Source organism: Rosa chinensis, chromosome 6 (genome assembly GCF_002994745.2).
Source record: "Rosa chinensis cultivar Old Blush chromosome 6, RchiOBHm-V2, whole genome shotgun sequence".
Classification (NCBI taxonomy): domain Eukaryota; kingdom Viridiplantae; phylum Streptophyta; class Magnoliopsida; order Rosales; family Rosaceae; genus Rosa; species Rosa chinensis.
In genome coordinates this window covers 67,782,777-67,791,497 of record NC_037093.1, presented here as the reverse complement: position 1 = coordinate 67,791,497, position 8,721 = coordinate 67,782,777, and the positions used below count along the sequence as shown (strand labels likewise).

General features: G+C 39.1%; 2 protein-coding genes across 2 annotated transcripts; both read right to left on the bottom strand.

Moving 5' to 3' along the window:
- On the bottom strand, positions 1–3,362 carry LOC112170044 (glycosyltransferase BC10). The gene is made up of 2 exons (XM_024307191.2): positions 2,068–3,362; positions 1–870 (listed from the first exon to the last, which is right to left on the bottom strand). Exons 1-2 carry the CDS (start codon positions 2,590–2,592, stop codon positions 232–234), a joined length of 1,164 nt encoding a protein of 387 aa, XP_024162959.1. The 5' UTR covers positions 2,593–3,362; the 3' UTR covers positions 1–231.
- An 801-nt stretch (positions 3,363–4,163) lies between these two features.
- Positions 4,164–5,690, bottom strand: LOC112168907 (CXXC motif containing zinc binding protein). Its single transcript, XM_024305841.2, has 4 exons — positions 5,451–5,690; positions 5,147–5,242; positions 4,663–4,818; positions 4,164–4,538 (listed from the first exon to the last, which is right to left on the bottom strand). Exons 1-4 carry the CDS (start codon positions 5,550–5,552, stop codon positions 4,395–4,397), a joined length of 498 nt encoding a protein of 165 aa, XP_024161609.1. The 5' UTR covers positions 5,553–5,690; the 3' UTR covers positions 4,164–4,394.
- Between the last annotated feature and the right edge of the window lie 3,031 nt (positions 5,691–8,721).

Genomic DNA, 8,721 nt, shown 5'->3' with positions numbered 1-8,721 from the left:
TCACACACAAAAATGATGTATATTATTCTAAATTCAGTGCAAAAATGTAATTGGGTGCTACTTCTGTGTACATATAATACTGTTCTGGACAGTGAAATTTGCCAAAGGTATATATATGCGTATGAAAGTGAAACCCAACTAGTAAATATCACAGGAGAGGGTAAATTTTTCAAAGTGAGCTTCTTTATCCTGGGCTGGAGATCGATGGTGGTTTGGCTGTGGATATATATGTCAGAATCCCAAAAACTTTGGTGCTAACTGTAAGAGAGGTTCCAAGGCACTGGGAGCAAATTTTCTTGCAAATAGAAAGCACATTGTAGAGTTTCGGTTGTTGTAAGTGCAACGATGACTTGAGAGCATCCGCTTCATGAATTCCTCGGTGATATCTCCTCTGCCAAAGGTGGCCGGGTGAGGTCCGCCCCTTGACCAATCCACCCAAGTGATGCTTCTGTTTGCTAGCATATTCCCTGCTTGAATGGTTAGCATGGTGGGGAAGTAGTGCTCATCAACATAACATGCTGGTCTGCAGAACTCTTTGAATTTTGGGTAAAATGTTGTATCTTCAACGATGGCGACGGCAAGCTTCCGGTTAACTTCAAACCACTGGGATCCCTTACGCCACTGGGTAATCTTCACTTCAGGAGCCATGTTATCATTGTAGCGTCCTCTGCCATACGGGCCGTGGTCATCAAACGCACCCATGTAGCTGTGCTTGGACTTCCTCATGTACTGGTAAATGACGCTGAAGTTATAGAGAGGAATGCATGATTCAGAAAGAAGAATGAACCATTCGTTGGATATGTCAAGCAATGCATTAGCAAGAAGTCTCCTCTCAGCATCACACATACTCATCCTTCCCCATTCGGCAACCTGCTCAGGACAGAAAGTAACATTATTCTCATATATATTATGGCTTTGCATACTATATCTACAGATCTGAACAGCAAAGAATTTACAACGCGCGTCACCAAGTCGAGCATGGATAAGTTCAAAAAAACTCAATTTATTCTGGAAATCTTGGTGTTTTGTCACATTGCAAGGCCACAAGAATAGAATGTTCCCTGGATAATCAAAGTTTTAAGCTACTATAAATCATGACTCGCTCTTTTGTTCTAAAACAGCAATCAATTTTTAAGTGAGAACCAAAAACAAGCAGAAACTACACAGATCCTGATGCATCTGAAAGAACTTATATATAGCTTTTATGTTCCGCAAATACCATCTCTATCTACAAGCCTCAGCTCGATCATCCAACGTCATTCACATAAACAGTGACTCAATCTTCTGCATACCTGAAGGTATCATTCTGTCTCAAATGGAATCTTTGACATTTCAGAGACTATTACAGTTGTTTATCATGAACAATCCTAAATCTGCAAGGGCCCTGAGGTAAGGAATAATTTTCTGAGAGCAAGAGTCAGAGATGTAAGGACTTTCGAAAATTTGAAGAGCTAGTGACGAGTGCTTTATATTAGCTGTTAAACACATACTATTGTACCGGATGCATTTAGGTATCTGTAATATTTGTTGTTATAGACATTTCCTGTAAAAAATTTATATTAGGCCAAGACTCTCAAGAACAAAAGTAAGCAGCAAAATAGAGAGGGCCTGGTGAGTGTTTGACTTGCAGGGTTTTCTAATTCATAGATTTCAATGTCAAATCCTTTGATTCTGTTGAATTTACAATTGGTATAAAACTCCATTGATCAAATGGGGCTCCTGCCTTCCCTCAGAATGATAGTATATATCCTACATCGCTATAATCTCAGTGCTCAACCTTAACATTAAGGAGTTGAAATGCTCCTTTATACCCAAAATTCTAGCATTTTCTTTCATAATCACTCAAAATCATCAGCTCTTGAAAAGAATCATTCTGTATTTCATTACGTTTTAAGCTTGACATACGCAACCTAAGTTTTTAGATGCAAGCAACTGGATTCCATGCTCACCACAGAGTAAAAATTAGTGAAACTACAGGTAGATTAAATTGATGCTCATTGAAGATGCTCAGTATAATATGCAATCTCATAAAAGGAATGAATATGACATAGATAGATAGATACATACCTGGCTAGGAATATGTCTCCCATGAAAAACCGAGGAAGGTGGAAAATGAGGCTGAAATGATGGCAGTGAATGAACATAGACTGAATAAAATCCTTCATGCCCCTTCAGAAACCTCTCCCAAATTGGTGCCAGAGGCAAAGGCCCCTTAGTCAAGAACATAAGCGCAATCTTCGGAACTCTCTCAAAAGGATACTTCTTTCTCCTAGACGACAAAGAAGCCCTCCACAACAGTTCGTCGTCATTCATAGTGTGCATCAAATTCGATGGCGGCTTAATCCATCTATCCAAACCAGTTGGTTCCTCAAAACATGGCTGGACAGAGGACGTGACTGAAGTCATCACGTTACTAATCCCAAAATGCCGAATGGTGTATATACTAATCACTGAGAAAGTGATACAGAAAGCCAGAAACAGCACAAATAACTGAAGCATCCGAATCGGCAACAACGCCTTGGTTTGGTTCGTCCTGCTAGTACTAACTCCCGGGTCCTTGCCTTCCTCTAATGGCACAACCCTTGATTGCATCTTGAATTGAAACACAAAATATACACCAGAAACCAACTGATTTCTACAAAGTAACTCCAATTCTCAAAACTATGCACACCTATTATTGACTTTGGTGTAGCTCAAAATTGAATCTTGCATCACTAACGGTAAAGTTGACTCGAACTCAACTAAGTTGGAATCTGGAATCTTTTAGTTTTCGCATCGCAAGTAGAAATGAACTGGGGATAGATCTGAAACTAATACTAGAGTGCCCCAAATCTACTTTTAGCACATGGGTGGGTTTTTTTCCCTAAACAGAGACTGTGTATCAAGAATCTAAACTAAGATCTCGGATTGATATCGTTTTGCTTGGCTCATGAAAAAGTATAACGTACCATGTGAGTCTGAAGGTTGGAAGCTGCCGAATTGGTGAAGATTAGAGAAGACTTTGGATCCCTGAGAGCTTGAATTGCGCCAACAAATACGGAGGAAACACAGAAGGGTGGTGATCAAAACGAGAGAAGGATAGGATGGCGCCACGCAGGGAAGGAAGACTTGGGAGACTGGAAAGGAGAAAGGTGCGTGACCAATAAGCTCAAATGATTGGAGGTTTTGAAAGAGGGAGTATAGCAGCAGAGAGCATGGCCTATTTGTGTGATGAGTTTATATGTGTAATTTGAGGTGGGATTTGATTTTAATTGTTGGTGGAATCTTGGAGGTTTAAGGAAGTTGCACGATGCGAGCGAGGGGGTTGGCTTTGTCGGGGAGTATCTATTGCGTTTGGGCCGTGAAATGTCAGGCAAGGCAAGGCAAGGTCGGTAATTCCCAACTAAGAGCTCTGCGAGTAATAGAAATAGTTGCGTGTAATGTACTTGTTTGGTAAAGTTCAAAATGAAACGATAACCGTATAATGTATGGTAGCCGTTTCTCAGTGTACGCCTAAAAAATTACTGGTGCTGTGCTGCTGTATCGTGTCTGTACGTTTTGGATACTACTCATTGAATATGAGAAATAAAGAAGGTAAATACAGACAAAGGAAAGATGGAAGGTCAATTTTGAAAAATGGTATTTCAGGGAAAAGATAGAAGGTCAATTTGGAAAAAAATTAATGGTCAATTCGGAAAAATTAATGGTCAATTCATTGAATGTAAGCACACAAGGGAAAGAGAGACGGTCAATTCGGAGGAATGATGAGTGAATCAAATGATGAAGAAAATGCATCTCCCGACGTACGCCAACTTCCTCGGTGTAGGTGAAAAAAAACATTCGGTGATGACTAGAGAAAATGAGAAGTGAAAGAAAAGATGAAGAACTAGAGTGAAAGGGTGAGAGCCAAGAAATGCATGCTATTCATGTACTTTTTGAATAAACACGCCTGAAAGTTTTAACAACTGAAGCTGCAGCAAATAGCAATAGGAAAATCCGGAGCATAAGTAGCATCAGTGACAGCAAGGATCAACTTCTTAATCGATCAATGAGTAGAACTTGGCTTTAACCGAATACGTACAAACAGCTAGCTCGCTTCAAATTGTTACTAGCTGACTACAAATTCATGAGTTGCTATACTTTTTATATGAAGAGTTTGGTAGGATCCCATCTCACCAAAATAAACAAGTCATAAGCAATTAGGAATATTTTCAGACTAATTCAAGATTAGACAATGACATCCATAATCAGATATGAGATTTTTCAAAACTGAACAATGTGCGAAAGCATATTTAACATCCATGGCAACGTTAATGTTCAAGATTACCATCTTGCTACTTACAAATTTCTCCCCACATTACAAAAAACAGTCGAGAGGTTTCCAATTTCTTCGCAAAACACTTGTTAGCTGCACTTTACCACCTACATGTATATCCAGGCCTAAGAACAGTAAAAGTAGCATGGAGATTGGAAATCGTAACTGGACGCTCTCCCCTCTCATCGTACTCAGCAAACTTCCCTTTCGACAAGTCAACATTGTCAAAAGTTGTCCCGGCCACCTACAGAAACGAACACTAGATTAAGTCGACGTTCTAAGAGATTCAGTGTTCTAACATTCTATATATGTGAAATGCCACAATAAAATAGGAAGTGCCTGTGTGAAGAAGAGTAGACGACGCTTACAGATTCAACCTTCCACCCACCACTGAAAACGAAATCCACAGGCTCATAACCCTTGCAGTCGAACATCATCAAGGGGCAATAAACCCCTGTCTGGGTCAGGGGTCTATTATGTTCTGGCATCATTCTCACACTCCCTTCCCTCTCACAAAACTTGCACTACAAGGAAAAAAGGTGCAAACACCTATCTTATTATCCACGGCAAAACCTCACCCAAAAAAATATGCGTTCAACAATTAAAGTATAAAACATAAAAAGGAAGGAACCGATGTCCATTCACTGAAACTATGCAACAGTGATGTTATAGCCACCAAAGTACTGATGGACGATGCACATGTCACAACAGAAGGGAAACCAGAGATCGACCTCTAGTCCCAGCTGGGGACAAAACCAAAACTAAGAATGGGAAATTCCAAACCAAAATACATACTGTAAATACTCTAATAACATCTTTACTTCTTGAAACCTAGAGAACAAGAGGGTTTACCTTCCGAACTAGATCAGGGGCACCCTTGCGTTTGCCCAGGTTCAATCTCACACCAGCTTCTTTCTCGCTTAGCTCTCCGCAGCCCTCACATTTCAGCTACAAAAGTAGAATGACTGGATAATGTTATAGGGAGGACAAAAAGAAAAGACTATTGAGCTCAGGAGATCAGTGACGAGCTGCTTTAGAAATTTAAAAAACAAACGTCGACCGGAGTTGTTACAAAAAAGAAAAAGAAAGAAAAGAATCGAATCAGAGTAGGACTTGAGGAGGTTAATAGGAGTAGATGCAAGCTCTTGAAATTCACCTTGAAAAGGTAGGTAAAGTCGGGGTCCTTGCAGCCTCCTTGGGGCTGAAGGTTAGTGAGGCTCTGGAGTTTGGCCCTGATCTGAAGCAAGAAGCGCACCATTTTCTGGTTAGCGTCAAGATCAAGCTCTGGAAAGGTTTGATGCCTCTCAATTTTTTCTGTTCAATGATTGTAAAACTACCGAACATGACTAGAACATAGCTAGTATTTATACAAACAACCAAGTCCTAAGTAAAACCTAATTAGGCATCCAGAAAACCTTGCAAAGCAAGAAGAGCAGTCCAAGTAAAAATAGAAAAAGAAAATCTAAACAAAAAAGATAAACCAATGCTGATTTGGCCTAAACAATATTTTTTTTCTACTAAAAATTGCAATAAAGTCATAAACCCATAGCAAAAAATGATCAAGCGCTTTTGGACTATAGGTCCAATTTTGTTTTCATCAAAATGTACGTGCTTTTTATAATTTTTTATTAAATTTATAAAAAAGATAGTTAAAGATCTAGTTTAGAATCTTAAAAGTGTTGCTCCAATCATGCTAAAAAATTTAATGAATAAAAAATTATTAATTTTTTTATTTGCAAATTGAGATATGCTAATGGTTGGACTATACCGATATAGATTATCTTCTCTTAAATATAGTATATAGATTATATAAAAGGAATTGAAATTATCTTCTACTCTACCCGTCGGTCCCGTCCTCATGAGAGATAAAAATAAAAAATCAAAGTGCTTTGCATTTGTCAACTTTGATAATCCAGATGATGATGCCAGAGCTGTTGAGGCTCTAGATGGAAAGAAATTTGATGAAAAGGACCGGTATATTGGGAAGGCCCAGAAGAAATCTGAATGGGAAAATGAATTTTTTCTACTGAGAATTGGAATAGAATACTTTCTTTCTCAAAAAAACCAAAGCAAAAAAAAAAAAAAAAAGGGAACTGAGAGCTCATACGAGAGAAGAAAATTGGGACTGTTTGGGCATTTGGGGTTCAGAATTCCATTGACGCAAAGTCAATTGAATTGCAATTGAGGGAGGATGCATCTTAATTTATAATTAATGGAATCCCAACGCAAGCTTCAAATTGGTGTCCGGAGATAAAGAACACTGATGCAAGGAGAGGAAGAAACACACATGTAATGGAAGGACATGAGGGGACAAAAATACCCTTCAATATATGTCAACTATATTAGTTAATAGCTCTAAGTACTAATGTTCGATCGGAGTCAGAACCTCAGATCTTGTTCTGATATTTTTTAAACTTGAAGTGCCAAATTTTATAAGGAGCAAAACGTCAAACACCATACGGATGATTTTTCCTTATATAAATGCAATGATAATTTGTGTGACCCATGAGAAATTTTCAACTTTAGCCTTTCGGGCTAGTATGACCCAAAATGGTTCCATATTGACACAAATTTTGAAGGTTATGAGCTAAGATGAATTATGATGGCTTAATATCTAATTTGCTACTCTAGGTTTTCACAATTAGCCAATTTGTTGGGAGAGTTTTCAGTACACGACTTGAAGATACACGCACGGCTGAGATTTGACAGTTTTTTATAATAAATAACAGACCCTGCATATGAATGGCTGAGATCGCGTAGTTGGTGTATGTGACGTCCCGAACCCGGATTCACCGGTTTACTAGTCATTTGGACAGTAAACAACTTTTACTTTCACTTTTACTGTCGTTTCAATGCTTTTAGGGGCCCTAAAAGTTGACTTTTTGTTTGGGTCAAAATTTGAGAAATTTTCCTTCATGAAGGTTGTAGAGGACGTTAAACCGAGCGCGTGCATATGTGGTACGTAAAAATCGGACTTCGTATGTGAGAGTTATGGCCAAAAATGTGAAGTTACTGTTCATGGTAATTTTTGATTAAAATAGAAATTTACCCCGGGTAGGTTTCCATTTCCGGAAACCCACCCCAGCTCTTTCTCTCTCCTCTCCCCCGACCTCTCTCTTCTCCGGTTCGACCATTTTCCCTCTCCCTCCGATTTCCGGCGATTCCGGCCACCAACCGGCGTGCCACCGGTCACCAGAGGAGCGCCTCCTCCCTCCGAGCACCCTAGCAACCTTGGTTTTCCACGATTTGGCCGGAAAACCACGGATCGAAGGAAAAACTCCTCCGGCTGCAGTTTGAAGCTTTTGCCGATTTCCGGCGATTCCGACCACCTCCGGTCCCCATCTCACCGTCGAAGGTTCGGTTTTCATCACTGATCATTTCCCCTATGGCCTTGTATCACGATTTGTTGTGTAGAAGCCGAATCGACGAATTGAAATTCTAGGGTTCTTGAGGATTTCTGGGTTTTTGTTCATTGAATCGATTTCGGCCATTTTTAATTGTTATTTGGGAATGTTGTAGTTGAGAAGTTGAATCAGTGTGTTGAGAAGGTGCTACTGCCAAATTTTGGTGGCCATCGGAGATGGTGGCGGCGGCGCCGCCACTGTGGGCGGCGGTAGCGGCGGCTAGGGTAGTTTATAAATTTCAATCTTTAGCTAGTTAAATTCTATAATTATCATTGAGCTTATATATGAAGTTTGGTGAATTTTGGAGGAGTTTGGAATTGTTTGTGAATTTTCGAAGTTTGGAGTTTTGTGGTGGAATTATGGGAAATCCGGCCGTCGGATTTCTCTCGTTTTCATTATGGAATATGTAAATTGAGGAATTAGAATTGTGGAAGAGATTTGGGTTGAATTTGAGAAGTATTGGAGATAGGGATTTTCGGATTTCGTTTAAGTTCGTAATTATTTTATCGGATTGCCGTTTACGGAAATATAATTGTGTACAGGGCAATGTCGCGAGCTACGGTTAGATGAAGGAACTCGTTTGCGTGGTTGCCAATAGTACTGTGAGTGGACATTTGTTTTTAAATTAATTCCGCATGCAGTATTATTATTATTTTCTTCCAATTGAGATTTAATTATGTTTTGAATATTTGAGATTTAGTTTATCGAGATTTATTTATGGATTACGAGATTAGTATTGAAATTCCTTCCCGAGGGCTTTTAGTAGATTTTTGAGATAGTCAATCATGAGTTATTGAATTGAGGAATGATTTTCGGGAAGTGACTGATTCAGAAAATATTATGAGAATTTTGGATTTCGAATATCGGTTTTTATGAGGATTCACGAGTACGAATGTTTCATCGAATATTTGAGCATGATTGATTTATCGAGATTTATTGAGCTTTGAGCTCCGTACTTATCAGCTTTGAAGTTAGATTGAGTTTTCTTCCGAAAGCATTTATTGATTTACAGAGTATTTGATT

Coding starts and splice junctions, on each gene's coding strand:
- LOC112170044 (XM_024307191.2), bottom strand. CDS start 2,592: ATGCAATCAAGGGTTGTGCCATTAGAGGAAGGCAAGGACCCGGGAGTT. Junction 871..2,067: donor GGAGACATATTCCTAGCCAG/GTATGTATCTAT, acceptor TGTCCTGAGCAG/GTTGCCGAATGGGGAAGGAT.
- LOC112168907 (XM_024305841.2), bottom strand. CDS start 5,552: ATGGTGCGCTTCTTGCTTCAGATCAGGGCCAAACTCCAGAGCCTCACT. Junction 4,819..5,146: donor CCCCTGATCTAGTTCGGAAG/GTAAACCCTCTT, acceptor TTTTCCTTGTAG/TGCAAGTTTTGTGAGAGGGA. Junction 4,539..4,662: donor GTGGGTGGAAGGTTGAATCT/GTAAGCGTCGTC, acceptor TCGTTTCTGTAG/GTGGCCGGGACAACTTTTGA.